This window comes from Myxine glutinosa, chromosome 1 (assembly GCF_964187855.1).
Source record: "Myxine glutinosa chromosome 1, kmMyxGlut1.1, whole genome shotgun sequence".
NCBI classification, from domain to species: Eukaryota; Metazoa; Chordata; class Myxini; order Myxiniformes; family Myxinidae; genus Myxine; species Myxine glutinosa.
The window spans coordinates 188173786-188191897 of NC_136261.1; the positions used below are offsets into that span (position 1 = coordinate 188173786).

At 43.1% G+C, this 18112-nt stretch overlaps 1 protein-coding gene and 1 long non-coding RNA gene across 8 annotated transcripts in view; both read left to right on the forward strand.

The window, feature by feature from the left end:
• The window catches only part of LOC137432171 (uncharacterized), a 110679-nt gene that overhangs the window by 55350 nt on the left and 37217 nt on the right, over positions 1-18112 (forward strand). For 3 of the 7 annotated variants that reach the window (XR_013624035.1, XR_013624034.1, XR_010985445.2), the window contains one exon: positions 9558-9695. The exons of 2 other annotated variants lie outside the window; for them this stretch is intronic. This is a non-coding gene — a long non-coding RNA (uncharacterized LOC137432171). Of the gene's footprint in view, positions 1-9557; positions 9696-14038; positions 14118-18112 lie in introns of those variants that run through there. 2 more of the 7 variants (XR_010985449.2, XR_013624030.1) reach the window with 2 other exon arrangements.
• LOC137428367 (uncharacterized) lies at positions 4666-8241 on the forward strand. The gene is made up of 3 exons (XM_078770965.1): positions 4666-7189; positions 7317-7454; positions 7546-8241. The coding sequence occupies exons 1-3, from the start codon at positions 6637-6639 to the stop codon at positions 7713-7715; spliced, it is 861 nt and encodes a 286-aa protein (XP_078627091.1). The 5' UTR covers positions 4666-6636; the 3' UTR covers positions 7716-8241.

Sequence of the window (18112 nt, forward strand, 5' to 3'; positions counted from 1 at the left end):
AGATTCTAAAGATGTGTGGTACAGTGATGATTTAGATTGGTGAGAACAACATTGGATCTTGGTAGATGCAGAGTTGAGAGGCATTATTTAAAAAAGATGAAGAGGGAGGAAAATGAACTTTTATTATTATTATTATTATTTTTGTATACAAGATCAAGGCTCATGTAAGAACTAAGATTAATCACAAAAAGACAAACTGACACATAAAACATAAGATAAAGGGAGTGAGAGACAAGATGGGGAAAGAGGGGGAAGCACACAAGTACAACATTTTAGAGCAGGGACATCCGGTGATCTGTGGGATGGAGAGGGCTTGGGGTGAGGAGGCATGGGAAGGGGCGGGGAGGAACTTGAATTGAAGCTCAAGCTTTTAGCAAACAAACTTTACAATGGAGCTAGTTATTTATTAACCAAGTAGAATGGGAAATGGAGAATTTTTTTTTGGAACAATTAAGACTCGATCCAAAAAGTGCAGCGGCCTGAGATGTTCAAGTTGCAGGATGTTCAATTATGGAGAGGCAAGGTCACGACAAATGCAGGCCTCGGGTCAGTGCGCATATCTCATGGGGACCTTGTGCCCTCCTATTTGGAGCAAATTGCTCCGTCGGCACAGGCTACTCCCCCGAGAGCACATTCCTGTGTGGCGACACTCGGAAAATATGAACCACTGTCTCAGCAAGTTAAATCTAGGCCTCTGCGTTCAATAGAGAGTTTCCACTGACGGATCCCTTTTAGAACCCAAAACTTTCCCTAAAACCTCCTCCTTTGCGAACGAGCAATGAACTCGCTTGCACCCAACTACCTTAGAAGTTGAACAGTGATGCCGTCCAAGCTTCATGGCAGGGGGTCTAGTTGAACTATTGATGGAAGAACCTTCGCAGCAGTTGAGAAGTTCATGGGAATGTGGAGTGAGTGGGAACTAATGCAAACGTCTGATAACTCAGTAAGCAAACAGCACCGAAAGGAAAACGAGATGATGCGAAAAGCCCCCACAACCCTGCCTTGCATTCCATCATGGAAAAGTGATATGCTTTTTTTCTGGGCGTTTGTGGAAAAAATGATCAAGGAAGTGGTAAAGTCAGACAGAATTTGAAACTCTCATGCTGCGTTCAAAAGCAGCTTTGTAAAACTTTAATAACAACAGGGAGTGGCTTACAGTGTATGCCTATCTCAGTTCCAAAATATCTCTCCCAGTGTAACCATTCCAACATGAGACGTCTCAAAACAGTTGTTGACAACTGCCTTTTCTGGGTCATGTCCTTGGTCAAATTAACCTCACTATTATCTCTGCACTGCCCCTTCTTCAATCATCATGGAAAAATGAATGAGAGTTTTCAGGAAGTCAGAAAAACTATGTATGGTAAAGAATGCAACCCAAAACTTTTGCCTGTCATGGTGAGGGATGGATGCTCAATCGTACAACAACTAAATCTTCTACCAAACTATTCTACTACTTCCACTACTACAGGGTATTCTTACCAATTCGTTGTTGCTGCTTGTTCGGCTAAATTCTTATAGTACAAATTTTCTTGTATTTCTTAAGTTATTCTTAAGCAGTTGGCAATAACTTTTTTTTATTTATGACCACAAGGTAATAGTTATTGCAGGGCTGGCAGGATGGTCCACAGGTACTCATAAGTTACCTATAAGCTGTCTAGCCTGAGTTTAATCCCAACCCAGCTATAAACTTCACGGGCAGGGTGATCCATCAATGTGTGTGCCGTCCCTCGGATGGAAGTTAAACTGGACGTCCCGTCTGCCAGCATTGGTTGGTGGACGGTAGAGCCCCCACGGTGCCCTTCTTGAAGAGTAGGTGAGCCGTCTCCGGTATCCATGCCCAAGTTCCAAATTGCTGCCCCAACTACTTCTGGGAAGACAATGCCAAACTAACCAGCATAACCCTTGCCAAGAAACTGTTTCTGCAGCACCGACGCTCTGCAAGAGTGGTACGTCAGAACCAGAAGAGCTATCGCTAGTTTATCTTGGCAACTGCTGAACACACAATGAAGATGTAATCTCATAGAAGAAGAACCACCTTTAGAGGCCATTTTTCCCCACAGAGCAGGGGTTGGTCCTTTTTTGGGCACCTTGGTCCCCTTTTTTGAAGCAATGTTTTACGGCCGGATGCCCTTCCTGCCGCCAACCCTGTTAGTCGCCCCTTGCGATACACAGGGAATTACCAGTTAACTGGTACTTAATTTGCCGACCTCGGAAGGATGACAGGCTGAGTCAACCCCCCTGGTGTTAATTCAGCGATTGACCGGGATTCGAACCCAGGATCCTATGATCCCAAGCCGCATCCTAACCGCTAAGCCAACACCAAGCTATTTTTTTAATCACCGGGCTACTAATCTCATAGTAGACCTTTTTTCTCATGACGATTTTACCACCAATCTAAATCATATCACTAAGTATGTTTACCAATTACCTTACTGATTGTCTATCGAATCCCTCGCCAATCATATTGGTACTTGGTAGGTTATATAATAGACTAGTAACAAGTTTTCACAAGTTCGGCATTTTGATTAATTTGAGGCTTTGGAAAAATTTGAAGTTGGAAAAGCTTTGCTGAGCTATTTACAATACTTACCCATCTATGGGGTCAGACCTTGCCTGCCAAAGCGTTTATAAATAAGGCAAAATAAGTTTTTTGGCTCGGCTCTGACAGCCCCTTATTTGTTTTTAAACACACAGTGCTTTTAAGAATGTTATTTTGATCTTGTGTTGATCTTGTCTGCAGGCGTTGGCAAGCGAATGGAGAACTGGAAATGTTTTTCATTTGGGGTTTTTGAGCTTTTGGAGTTTGGGGCTATGCATCTGAACAGGAACAATTAAGGTCTTAACTGAGCGTTGAAGAGGTGATGATGGGAGGGAAAGCTGACTCTTGTGCTTTTTACCTGCGTTGATTTCATGGATGTAACAAACAAATTGTTACAAGAGTATACAAATAAACTTCCAGTGGGGAGAGGTCTGTTGTGCTTGTATTTAGTATCCACATGTCATTTATGTAACATATTGTGACGGTCGTCGCCCATGGATAACTCTAGAGGGATGGCAAGTCTTTAAAGACCACGATCGCCTTTTGTACCGTTAACCACAAGCCAGCTCCCAGTTTCAAAGCTGCGTTACCGCTACTAGAGAGGTTATCGTTACGAATAAGTATCGTGCTGACAGTCACGTGACAGATCTTAATTGATTGGCCGAGCAGAACCAAGTCGCGTGTTGCATTTTTATCTATTGCCCAACCTCTTGATTAACCAATCATCGGTTGCAATATGTCGCCGTCCGGACAGACAGGATGAGTCATGACACGAATGTGTTTTAACCATGTATTGGAACTTTACACGTATTTACAGAGTTTACACGAAAACTTTATTGGAAGGTTACACGTATTTACCTGGAGTATTTACAAAAGGCAATTCACAAAGCATATATGAACAGGCAATAACATTCCCACTTATCTCCTACGCGTGCATACCAGCCCTCGGCTCCCTAAGCAGACACTTACTCTTTAAGTCGGGCGCCCATCAATCCTCTGGGACAAGGAAATGAGGGATTTTAGAGGTGAGAGAAGAAGAAGAAGCTGGCGCCCGGTCATGCCCCGTCATAACTAGCGTTATAGACAGGTCCATGCCAGGCAGAAATGGCGCCGTTTTCCAGTCAAGGTTTTCTCAGTGGATTTATATACTTTTGATCATACTCTGTCGAATAAGCTTGTGGGCCACCCTGAAATTTGCCTCAAATCCAAGATGGCCACCAGAATAGCTAAAATAGTATTTCTGAGAGTTGCTTTTACCCATAGATGATTTTTTTTCAACTGATTGTGGCCTATTATGATAAAGAAAGATAACTCAGTCATAACTCAGCCATAAAAATTAACAATCGGTACTTTATTAACAAAATGGCCGCCGGGCAACTTCCGTATTACGGAAACTGCTATAACTTCAGTTCCGAGTGTGATATGATTATAATTTTGGTGTCCAGTCATATGTTTTTGGGGTCAAGGAATCCATATTTGTACTTTTTATTTCAGTGAAATATATATTACAATACATTTTGATTCAATTTCTTGGTTTCCATTTCAGATTCCTTGAATCCGGATGCAAAGAAATGATTCCATGAATGCGGACGCAAAGAAATGATTCCATGAATCCTGGCTTTGCAGATACAGTGAATCCTCATAAAATTACTACATAAAGACAAAACTTTTTTGGCACAGGAGAAAAGGGTTGCACAATGGCATCCACGCCGATTTTGAGTTTAGCAAGGGGCGACAAACCGTTGTGCTGCCTCTGTAATGAAACTATTAAGGACGTTGAGTCAGCTTATAATATGACTGAGGAGGGATTGCAGTCTATTCAAGAATTAGCGGGAAGATGGGTTAAAGTTGACAAGAGTCTGTGTACTCAGGCACCATATGCTGAATTTCAATCAGCCGCTGTGAGACTATCTAGTGCAGGCCATGATGTCAAGATTCATGAGAACTGTAGAATCACATTTCGGAACAGAATTGCCCGAAAGGAAGCCCAGTCTCGCAAACTTCCCGTTTCCAGTTCAGAGAATATTCATGAGTCGAATGAACCAGTTGCTGCTCCCGCGTATAGGATACGCAGGGGGTCACTTGAGAAAAAGCAAATCTGTTTCGTGTGCAACGTGGATACGAAAGATGACAGTAAACCGTACAATAGTGGTGGTCTTGGTAGATGCTCCGAGAAGAATGCTGTCAGTAAAGTAGAACGTTCAAAGGACATGAAAATCAAAGATGAAGGAGATAAGTTCCATGATGCAGCGAAGCGACTCGATGTTATTCTGAGTGGAGCATCATATGACATGTTTGCAGTTGATGTGTACTATCATAAAAGTTGTTATGACAATTTTACCTATGCATATGATAGAAAGTTGCTGTCAGCGGATGCAGCAGAGAAGGATAGATTAGCTACCGAGGTTATGGACAGCTTTTTCAAACTGTTTCACCGCATGGTAGTCAAGGATCAAAAGGCGTATTTCCTGAGAGAATTGATTGAGGACATAAAGGAGATCAGTGAAGACAATGAACTTGAGGACCCTCCGATTTCAAAAACCTGCATGTTGAAAAAACGACTGACTGAGAAATTTGGTGACGCCATCGACTTCCACTTGTTTGGGAATCGACACATCGACACATGTCGACACATCGACACACCTGGCAGCAGAGAGAACGCTTCTTCCAAAGTGCTTTGCTTTCGGGCACATCAACTATGCTAGGTACCTGACATTCCAACACGTCAATCTCCAAAATCTGAAGGTGAATCACAAAGATGCCTGGGATGATCTGTTGCAAAATGGATTCGGAGGGTCGATGACTGGCGAGCCCTTTTCTACGATCCATGGGGACTTGATCACTGAGACCACAATCAACAGAGAGGTTAAAGTCCGGGGTGGTCCAATGCAAGGCGGTTACAGTACCAGCAAGCAGACAACAGATGCGTTCATAAAAACGAGTCACTTAATGGCAAAGCTCAGAGGAAGATTGAAGGAAAGGTTGCATATCCTGACCTCTTCAACTCACAAGGAAACAACAATAGGGGCACGGAGGCAGCATGACAACATGGTTCGCAACCTAGTCATCCAATTGGATAAGTACTTTGACCCTTTTCTGATTGGTTCTGCGCGTCACATGAAAACTGGAGTGGAAATTAACCAAGGTATTGTCAGTGGATTGTTGTCATCAACCGAAGCAGGAGAGAAACAATTCCAAGACTTTGTTAACCTTAGACTCAAGGCTACTGGAGAAGGCAGAATGAACATTTTTGACAGGATTGTGAATCTCAAGATCAAAACGGGCATGGAGAAGGTCAAGAAAAATCCAAAGGCAGTGAACGTTCTCAAGGAGGATCGACAAGCATTTGGTGTGTTGGTAGGAAAGGCAACTACCCCTGAAGAGGCACATTCACACCCCCTGACAACTATTCCACTTGCCCTTGCCACACCAGAACGAGACATTCGACAAGGTTCTAAAGCAGCGCTGAGGAACTACCTTATTGAGGAATCTTCATCAACTACAGAGGAACCGCCAAATAGAAGCAACTGGCTGATTGACGGAATGGCAGCTGTAAAGTCAATCCCGGCTCAACAGACTTGGGGAGAATACACTGATGCCCTATTGAAATTCTGCATGCCACCAAGCCAGTCAAACCCAAAACAGCTTGGGATCATATTTGATTCCTACTGTACATCCACTACAAAGGAGTTAACCCAACGACGCCGAGGGATCTCTGGTAGAAGAACCCACATCACAAGCCCCGAGCAGAGTATGCCCAGAGGCAAAGATTGGGACGCATTTCTGCATAATGCTGAAAACAAGACTGAGCTGATTAAATTTATGGTCACTTACTTCAAAAGTGATTCAGTCAGATCGAAACTCAGAATTCCACTCACCGTGACAGAGGAACAGAATATGGTCACGCAAACGCATGGTTGATCACGCAAACTAAGTTTGAACAACTTGAATCCTGCAACCATCATGAGGCTGACACCAGGCTTGTTCTTCATGCAAGCAAGTGCGAAGGTCCGGTTGTGATTAAGGCTTCAGATACAGATGTACTGATCCTCTTGAGCTATGCCTATTCTGTCTGCAAACCACCACAAGACTGGTTCATGAAGATTGACCATCGGTACGTCAGTGTCATGAAACTAACGACTCATTTTGGAGATGAAGTGTGTCAAACTCTCCCAGCATATCATAGCATTACTGGATGTGACACGACATCATTCCCATTTCGCATCGGCAAAATCAAGCCATTGAAGAAGATGTTGAAACAAGAGAAATCCCATCTACTCTCTCAGCTGGGCAGATCAAATCAATCTTTTCAAGATGCTACCAGTGCTAAATGCTTCTTCAGAACCTGCATGTATTCTGGAAGTGAACAAGAAAGCTTTGTTGAAACAAGGATCCGAACGTACAACACTCAAAAGGTGAAATCTAGTTCCAGCATCCTTCCAGACGAGAGTAGCACCAATGAACACCTCAAGAGGAGTGACCTTCAGGCATGGGTGTGGTACCAGTGTCTCAAGCAAAACATTGAGTATCCTTCTATCACTGACAGAGGATGGGAAAATACAGATGATGGTATCAGGCCAATATGGTTTACCTGCCCGCAACTCCCTCCAAGCCTCTCCAAGAAAAAGAGCAAGAAAAGACAAATTCAAAGTAAGTATACTAAAAATATATCATTACTTTGATCATTGCTTTTCGTTCCTGTCATAAAGTTCCTCCAATGTATTCCCACTGGCAGTGCATTCATCCAGATTAAATATGTGTAACCTTCCACTTACAGGTCTCGCGGAGTATGATGCAGATTTAGAAGATGCAGTAGAAGAGAGAAGCCAGCCTTCAAGGAAGAAGAGACACAGGAATACAAGCAGAAAACATGTACAAGACAGTGAAGTTCACTGTAGAGAAAGAGAAAAGCAAGGTAGATAAGTCCAAAATGCAATCGTAATTTTGTTATTTTTATATGATTTACTGTTTTGAATCCCGACTATATCCATTCACATTTTTTATAGGTATCGGTGGGGCAGAAGAAAGAGCAGAAGAATCTGAAGTTGATGAAGAGTACCAAGGAGATGGGGAAAATTCGGAGAGCACCATGGAACAACTTTCTTCGGATACCTGTGGACTTTATTCAGACTTTCAGAGTGAAGAGAGTGATCTTGATCTTGATCTTAGTAACTGAGGATTATGTGCCTTTTGAACAACATATTTTTCCCAAAGCATAACCAAAGCCGGGGATCATATTGAATGGGAATTCAGATACATTTTATAAACCTGTGTAGTTTGGTAGACGAAGCAAAACTGACTAGGAGCCGTTCAGCGGCAGCCATCTTGGATTTATTGTTCATCCATGATTTAGGGGATGATCTATTGAGCTAGTGTCATGATAAACCAACTAAATGGATAACCAGACTTTGGAAACCAAGAAATTGAATCAAAATGTATTGTAATATATATTATGGAGCACAAGACATGACTGAATCTGCCACATCGGTGGCCAGTATTGGCAGCCATCTTAGATTTCTTTATGAACCAATGATTTCACTGAAATAAAAAGTACAAATATGGATTCCTTGACCCCAAAAACATATGACTGGACACCAAAATTATAATCATATCACACTCGGAACTGAAGTTATAGCAGTTTCCGTAATACGGAAGTTGCCCGGCGGCCATTTTGTTAATAAAGTACCGATTGTTAATTTTTATGGCTGAGTTATGACTGAGTTATCTTTCTTTATCATAATAGGCCACAATCAGTTGAAAAAAAATCATCTATGGGTAAAAGCAACTCTCAGAAATACTATTTTAGCTATTCTGGTGGCCATCTTGGATTTGAGGCAAATTTCAGGGTGGCCCACAAGCTTATTCGACAGAGTATGATCAAAAGTATATAAATCCACTGAGAAAACCTTGACTGGAAAACGGCGCCATTTCTGCCTGGCATGGACCTGTCTATTAGCTCGGCTGAGCTAATGCCATCGAATAGCTTTGGCTCAATGTCTCTCTTGGTCCAGGTCCTCCGTGTCCCAGCGCTGGCCCTGCTCAGCATGTCTCCGAACCCTCATGTCTCACCGCATACTCCGTGAAAGATGACGACTGCAGTGCGGACACCAGCCTATTATATTAGGACGCCAAGACATGACTGGACCCGAAGACGCATGATGCAGACTGGACCTGGAGACCAAGATGGTCAGACTCTAAAGACCAAGATGACCAAGAACAAGACGAGCTGCAGAACAAGGCAAGGTTCGGATCAAGACCCCTCAAGATCAAGGCAAGACCCCTCAAGCCTCGACTCGTGTGCACCCATTTATATTGTGTATTCTCCCTAACTTTTTTCTTTTTTTTGTATACAAGATCGAGGCTCGTGTAAGAGCTAACATTAATGAGAAAAAAACAAACGGACACATAAGACGAAATAAAGGGAGCGGGAGACAAGATGGGGAGAGAGGGGGAAGCACACAAGTACAACATTTGAGAGCAGGGACATCGGGAGATCTGTGGGAGGGAGAGGGCTTGGGGGGGAGGAGGCGTGGGAAGGGGGAGGGGGTGGGAGAGGTATAAAACACATGGATACAGCTAGGACTTCCAGGAAAGAAGTCGGAATTTCAGAAAAGTGGATCTGGAGTGAATTAGCGGGGGTAGAAAAGATCAAGGTTTTGGATGGGGGAAGATAAGAGATGGTGGTGAACAGCTGTTTTAAAGACCTGGAGGGATGAGTGGGATTGAAAAGAGTGAGGGAGTTTGTTCCAGAGGCGGCAGAAAAGAGGAATGAAAGAGTGACGGTGAGCAGAGAGTCTTGATTTTGACTAATGCCATTGGAGGAATTGGAGTAATGCCATTGGAGGATTCGCGGGCATCAGAGGTGCCCTTGTGTCACCAGATTGGCATGTCAGAGCTTTGATGTCTGGTGGCATCTTGAGATTGGCTCCATGGATTGGGGGCATGTAAAGTTTGTTCGATCCCGGTTTTTGCATTCTGTCAATAGCTAATCAATATTTATTGCCCACCTGGCATGCAGCACCAACTGGATTCACCCCGGACTGGTTCTAACTGGTTTTGAGGGTTGAGCGAGGGCTGGAGAGATATCTGGCAGCCTAACCTGGAGAAACCCTGCACTGAAAGGTGCGAGAAATGGCTAAAGAGAAGAGTGTGGGAGGTAAAAAGAACATATATGGGACATATGTATCAAACACATTCTCAATGCATATCTATTTACATACAACACTTAAACTATCGTTGTACGCTTAACTAAACAGTTACTATGAAATAACTATTGTCATACTAAATATTGATTATTTTACCCCCTGTAAGCCAGAACCATAATGATATATCCAATTTTACTTGTGTTAATTAGCATGTTGGGAATATTAACTTTAAAGTATGCAGAGTATTTTTATTCTTCTTTAATGGCTGTATAATTATTCCCACGTTCTTGTGAGGTTGGCCAGTGGAAGCTTGGCCCACCTAAGTCTTTCACGAACTGGCTGGCCAGGCCAGACTTTCATCGAAGATTAGGGCAGGAATTTGTCCATCCAGGTTGGCCTGTCTGGCGTTCCCAACCTCCATCCAGGTTGGCCCTTTTGGCATTCCCATCTGAGTACTTGGCTCATGATGCTGGTATCTCAGGTTCAAATCTCATATCCAATGTTTTTTTGTAAACAAAGTAAAAGCTCGTGAAAAAGCTAGAACACTGAACATATTAGGACAGGACACAACAGACCAAAAGGAACAGTAGAAAGAAGGGGGAAACACCAACAGCAAGGATGATGGATAGAATAGAGGGAGACTTGAACAAGTATGGGATGTGGGGAGGAAAGAGGGTTAGGGGAGGATGCATGTGGTGGACAAGACAGATACAGAAACAAACTCTCATAAAGGAACTTGGAAGGAAGGTGGGTTTAGAGATATGGGATTAATGGGGTAGAAAAGATCATGGTTTTGAAATGGGGATGAAATGGGGATGATCTGAGATGGTGGTGAACAGCTGTCTTGAAGACCTGGAGGAATTAATGAATGAATGATCGTTTTAAGGCAATTTTCCCCACTAGAGCGGGGGTTAGCCTTGCGGGCCCCATGACAATCATGGTTCCCTGTTTGAGGCAATGTTTTTATGGCCGGATGCCCTTCTCCTTCCTGACGCCAACCCTTAGTCGCCTCTGACGATGTGCAGGGATACGGTGTACCTATTCTAAATCTGGGGACACACCAGGATCATTCATCCCAGCAAGGTGGTACTCAATTTGCCAACTTCGGAAGGATGACAGGCTGAGTCAACCCCCCTGGCATTAATTCAGCGATCGACCGGGATTCGAACCCAAGATCCTAGGATCCCAAGCCGGCACCCTAACCGCTAAGCCAACACCAGGCTGCTTTCATTCATTCATTGGAGGGAATAATGCAATTGAAGACAATGTTGAAATTGGTTCCACAGGTGGGAAAAATAGGAAGGAATGAATTGAGGTGAGCAGTGAATCTGGATTGTGCACGTTTCAGCAGAAGGTGGTTGATTATATTAATTTTTAGCTCACCTGGAACGTTGTTCCGGGGAGCTTATGCAATGGCGCGTCGTCCGTCCGTCCGTCCGTAAACACGTGCAACTTTTTCTCCGAAACTGCTGATGGGATTGTGAAGAAACTTGGCACGAATTATATTTGTTATGTTGTGACTAAAGTTTGTTCACGGCATTAGAAAAATCGTGGTCTAAGAGGATTTACCGGGGATCAAAGTGGATCCAGGTTTGACCCCCCAAAATAGGAATTTTCTTTCTTCTCTGAAACGACACACACGATTTGGATGAAACTTGACCACAAACTTCATCACCTGTGTTGTGCCAATGTTTGTTCACGAAATATCTGGGTCTAAGGTGGTCTATGGGAGGGTGGGGGGGGGGGGGGTGTTGTCTCACCTAACAGTCTCCTGTGTTGTGGCTCGTGTATTCGACTGTGTCCATGTGTGTTAGATGTGTGTGGGTCAGCGCCACTGTGAGCCTTAGTTCTGTAAAAACAAGATTGAAAGTCTAACAGCATAGCCGGGCTTGTTTGATACTTTAGTTGAAGAGGATAGTATGACCTGGGTGAGGATACGAGTAAGCAAATAATGTAAGTATTAAATTTTTTTGCATTGAGACACTGATTTATTCGATGTATCAAGTCAACAATGAACCAACCATACACCGCTTCAATCTAGAAACTTTGCAATAATGACAAAGGGATTGCAGTGTTATGATTTTGTTGTACACCGCTCCTTTCCGATGCCATCCCCAGGTGCTGCATAACGTCATTGCCGGGCACCGAAGGGGGCTCGGCAATGACGCGTGCTGAAAGGGAGCACTCAGTTTTCACTCTGGTTGTTTGTTTGTTTGTTTTCTTGTTTGTTTTCTTGTTTGTTTGTTGTACACCGCTCATTTCCTATGCCATCCCCAGGCGCTGCATAATGTCATTGCCGGGCACCGAAGGGGGCTCGGCAATGACGCGTGCTGAAAGGGAGCACTCAGTTTTCACTCTGGTTGTTTTTTTTTGTTTTGTTTTTTCTTGTTTTCTTTCTTGTTTGTCCGGGCGATATCTCAGCCATCCTTTGAGCTAGGAAGCTGAAATTTCGGCACAATAGTGAGCGAGTGCTTTGGCAAAGACAGTATTTTTTGTTTTTGATTAATCAATTAATTGATGAGTTACTTAATTATTATCGTTTTATTAAGTACTTATTTATATCCGTTCTCATCTGGGCATTATCTCAGGCACCTTTTGAGTTAGGAAGCTGATATTTGGACATGACAATGACCAAGTGATTTGGTGGCTGTAAAGGATATTTTAGATTTATTGATTAATCACTTAATCAATTAATTATTTAATTTTTTATTAATGCTTATTTAATTAAATTTCTAAAAGATACATCTTTGGATGAAGCACTGGTGGTTTAGTTATTGCTATTAGCCAAATGATTAAGAAAATATTTTATGATAATCTTTTATTGATTTTAATTATGCAATTAACCAATCAATTATTGTAGACCTTTCCCTCCAAATACAGTCTCTCTGAGCTGCACGGCGGTATTGCCGGGCGCCATAGGTGCCCCGGCAATGCCGCGTATTTAATTATTTGGCATGGAGGCGGTGTACTTTGAATGTATCTGTACTTGTTTACTATATTATTAATATTAACGCTGTTATTATTATTATTATTATGAAAACAATACTACTGTATTAAGAAACCTGGGCTAATTTGTCCGAAGCGGCCTGAAGGTGAGTCATGAAGGCATGAAGCCTAAGGCCTATTAGTACTGTGTATAGGCCTATAAGACCTGTAACGCCTATGCTTTCGATATTTGATGATCATTTTAACAATCGGTTTGTTTGTTTTACACCGAAACACTGAATGAAAAACGTAAAGGTAGAGCATGGCGATTGTGATATATGACAGGTTCGACGATATGTTTGGCCTGAACGAAATTGGAATCAAAATGGCGGTGTGTGGAGTCAGCTCCCATCCTGCCGTAATGACCACATCACCCCCTGTCATGTGACCATATCCTCAGCTCTGATTGATATACGTTTGAGGGGACATACGGACAGACATACACTGTTCTAGGCGGCTTTGCCCTATGGGCTACGCTGTAAAAATGGTGGGAAGTAAACTCCACCTTGGAAGCACCGAAATCCTGAACTATTCCCATAGAATGATTGGAGTCTCGTAGATAAATCGCCTCAAGTTAACCATTTGAGTACGGGATTTTTTTGATAAAAATACCCTCGGTGCGGGATTAATTTGGCATTTTGGTACGGGAATGCAACCACGTACTGACGATCTGTTTATAGGTATCGTCGATGAGGTGTAGTAACGTCATCCGTACACAAAACTTTTTCGCGGGTTGCAGCACTGGACGTCATCCGTACTCAAAGGGTTAAACGTACTCCTAATAAACTTCAAGACAGCAAAGAAATAGCACAATTATCCGGTAAACTTGCTGAAGAACTTCTGCCGGTTGACTGCCTTATGAGTCAATCAACGACAATGGCGGATCATTCTTATGCTACGCCAACGGTGACGGGTCATTGTTGTATTTTGATGACTTTCCAGTAGTTGAAGCAGAAGTTGACTTGGAGCAGCCTCAGATTTGAGATTTTGAGATTTGTAGCCTCAGGGGGAAAAATGTTAGAAAATTAGCCATATTCTTTTTATCGTTGTATGTAATAATTTTCCTCTCTATAATTAATATAGGCCTGTTGTACTTCTGTATTTTTTTCGGGGAGGACGAAGGGGATCATGTCAAGATTTGTTTTTTAATACAAGAACTGACGTAGTGGATCACGAGCTTGTAAAGGCTATTTTTTATTCGTTCTCGGTGAGCTATTGTACGAAATTGATGATAAACTACGGCGTCAAAGAAAGCTCTCGAAGATGAAGCCACACAATACTTGCATATAAGCCTACAAATCAATCGTTCGCTTGTATGCACGACACATTATGCCCCCATGACCATTGTTACTCAGGATTTCTGCACATGTGTTGTGATGCATTGTGGGACGACGTACTTATTTGAACAAGAATGACCGCACTGTGGTCACACCCTGCGCCAGAATCAGGTAACGGGCCGATTGGGAAACGCGAATTTAAAACACTCTAAAAAATGACAGTGCGATTGGGAAACACACATTTAATGCACTATTCAAATATTAACTCGATACCTCTCATAGTGTAGCAGCATAGCAAACCTGTTGTGCATTTTGTGATACAAGCACCAAATTTGGCACAAATGTACATTAATATGTTGCGAACATTTTCAGATATTGGGCCACTTGAAATTCCGTAATGCTTTTTTTCAAATTTTTTCAAATTTCGTAATTTCAAATTTTTCGGGTGACACCGTCACAATTTCGGTCTTCGAGGCCGGCCGATATAGTGGGGCGGCTTAGCCCAAATATTCAAAAGAATTGTGCATTTTGTGATACAAGCACCAAATTTGGCACAAATGTACATTAATATTGTAACGGTTTTGAGAAGTGTAACGGTTTTTTTGAGAAGTGTAACAATTTTGGAGGAAGTGTAACGAATGTGAAAACGTTACAATGTGAACGTTACAAAAGTATGGTAACACCCTGTTAATGTAAATAATGGTCGCAGCCGTCCTCCTAGTTAATTCCATGAAACTTACACGCAGGTCACGATATATCATTTTAAATAGTGTATTTCCTTATTCCATGTAGGCTAAATCTGTGTTTCCCACTAGATTGACTTTGCATTGTATCAAATAAAATAAGAGTAGGCCCTTGCAATTTCCCCAAACATCTCCGCTCTCCAAAGTTCCTTTCAAAAGGGTGCGAGTTGTGTTCAATCCGCAAGCCGCCATTGCCCATGTGCTAATCTCGGAGAAGAAAGGCGTGTCTCCACCTCGTCATAGAGGGGAGGAGTGAGCCAGAGGGTCGCATGGCCAATCAGCACCGCGGTGAGCGAACCGGTAGGCGTGCCCTCGCAGCCGGCGGCTTGATTCCGCTGCGAGTTATAAAAGCGACTGTAAGGGACTGCTTTACGAGATGACCTGGGAGATGAGCGAAGAGGCGGCACCAAGAGGAGCGGTGAGATGCGAAACGCTCCAAGCCAAAGAGGAGAGGTACTCGGCAAGGAAACCAGCTTTGGAGAGACGCGCTGAAAGGAGGTAGACGGCTCCACCAGAAGCAGAGGAGCAGGTGTGCCGAACCAGCGCGTGACGTCTACAGCAGCGGATACGCGACGGAGGGTTTTCCCACCAAAAACCGCGAGGAATTGAGAGCTGCTGCCTCTGACCCCGCCTCCCTCTCAAGCAATCCACCTCAAGCCCTACCTGCCTGCAATATCCCCTGTGTAAGTGTGAACGTCCTGTCCTACTCGTTGTCTTCGGATTAAGTAAATTGAGTAGAATAAGCTAACGATGCACTGTGTGACTGTTTTTTCCATCCATTGCTTGTAAATAATTTTGGTCGCTCTTCCTTTTTGCTTGTGTGTGTATAATAAATCTGTTCTTCCTCCGTACTCTGTCTTTTTTCTCTTTTCCTTCTCTTTCGGTCGCTTTAGAGGTTTCCCGATTGAATATCTGTGGGGCGATCTGGTCAACGTCGGGTGGAATCGGGCTAATCGTGGAGTAACTGTTCGGACGCGGTAATACCAAACCGCTCGGTAAACTAACATCTAAAACCGCGTCTGTAACAATATGTTGCGAACATTGTGTGGTCAGCAATGAAGACGAGAGTCTGAATTACATGTATGCAAAAGACCTTGTGAACCAGTGAAGCAAATACACGGGTAAGCATGAATTAAATCTAGGGCATGATATAATTTCCATGATGTTTACCTCTACACTCAATGGTGGAAGGAGGTAATGTTTTGATCCCAGCTTGTCTGTATGTCTGTTTGTCTGTTAGTCCACAAAATTCCAGACAAAGCTTGTAGTAGTGGTAGTTGTAGTGGTAGTGGTGATAACAGAAATTGTAATATAGAACTGAACTTATATTATTATTATATGCAGAAAATAACTTCATTTCTATATGCCCTGCAGTGGACAGGTTAATTGGTTTATGCACTGAAGGGGTCACCCTGGTGTGCACTGCTGTGTTCTGCCTCACTGAGTTGTTCAGGTATGATGTACTCAGCACAAGCTTCCGGTCGGCCCGGAGGTGGGGGTGCGGGGCCTGTCACGGAACGTCAAAACAAACGGCCTGCCGGGCCGCCCAAAAGTCGGGCGTGAGGGGCGCGTCCACTAATGGAACGCCTCTCGCTTCCCAGATCGAGGGCCACGTGGTCAGGAGAACCTCGTCCCTTGCGGTCACACTTTGCCTATCGGCCGGCCTCGAAGACCGAAATTGTGACGGTGTCACCCGAAAAATTTGAAATTACGAAATTTGAAAAAATTTGAAAAAAAAAATTACGGAATTTCAAGTGGCCCAATATCTGAAAATGTTCGCAACATATTAATGTACATTTGTGCCAAATTTGGTGCTTGTATCACAAAATGCACAATTCTTTTGAATATTTGGGCTAAGCCGCCCCACTATCACCCATGTTACCCTCCACCACGGTTATATCAGAATGAGCTGATTCATCACACGGTCACAGATTGTTTAACCCCAATATGGGGCCATTCAAAAATTACATAATGCTATATTTTTTTCGTAATTAGCTCTATGTAATGCTTAATTATGTATCATAATGCTTGACTACTGTGTGTTCTGATGGGGTTGGTTAAATTGGTTCACGAGTTATCAAGTGACCACTATATTCGTCGTGTGTGTGTGTGTGTGTGTGTGTGTGTGTGTGTGTGTGTGTGTGTGTGTGTGTGTGTGTGTGTGTGTGTGTGTGTGTGTGTGTGTGTGTGTGTGTGTGTCCGCAGCATAACTACCCGATGATATCATCCGATCTTGATGAAACTTGGGTAGGAGGTTGATATCATGATCTAGTTGTGTTCTGCCTAGAGTGGGCATATTGCGCCCATTGTGGGCGGAGCCACGCCTGGAAAAGATGTCGTTTTAGGAGGGAAATCGAGTTCAAGCTACATCTTCTCCGAGGGGTTTGGTAGAATCTGACAGGGGTTTCGATATTTGGTTAGGCCAATATCATGTGTCTAGCCCCACGGAGCTCGATTTTTCATATTTTAAAAATTTTTTCTTTTTTATTTATTTAGTTATTTATTTATTTATTTTCATTTCATTTTTCACCGAATTTTCGGTATTGTGTAGCTAACTAACCTCATAACTGATTATACATTATTTTCTATCTCATTTCAAGGTCAGTAAACTTCATTTTGATATTTCCAGGCCTGGCCTGTCCGGGCCTGTTTCGGTTATAGTCCGTCCTTTGTCATTGAATACCGCTCGCTCGTGAACCATCGTCGTCTCCTGACTTGTCCTATTATTATTCAACATATAATTAGATTTTTCGAGTTCCCTCATAGTGCGACATGAATAACACTCGACCCAAAAACGTCCATGTAAATCCGAGGCAACAAACCCGGCAGTGTATAATCAGCAGAGGCCTACAGGTTAGGCCCACAAGAAAACCAAGATGGTGGCCATATCAGTTTGTCTTGGTGTTATGATGGGTGGTCGTGTCAAGCAGCAGATGAGAGTGTGGCCCAGCAGCTGTCTGACCAATGGGTGCACATTTCAAAAATCGACTGCCAACAAAAACCTCAACAACAACAACAACAACGCGAAGCTCTTGCAGGCAGGTACAAATCGCGTACCATAGGCCATGCTGGGGTCTAACTGAATAATTTGCACTACCTGCAGAAGATGGGAGTGCTGGGATGTGGATATAGCACAGACTTGATGGGCTAAATGGTCTAAAACTTGTGCCAAATGGTAACTATGTGAAAACAGCTGGTATGGTGATTACTTTGTGGTGAATATCTAATCTGAGACAATGAACTCAATGATTAAGTGCCTACTGCATGCTACTCCTTATAATATGAGAGTGTAATTGGTGGAGAGTTAAATCCAGAGGCAGGCAACTGAAGGTGAGCACACAACCGCTGAACTATGTGGCGGCCATTGTTTTCCCAGTCTAGCTTGTCCATGTATTTCCTGCTTCAATTATACATTTCCTGTCT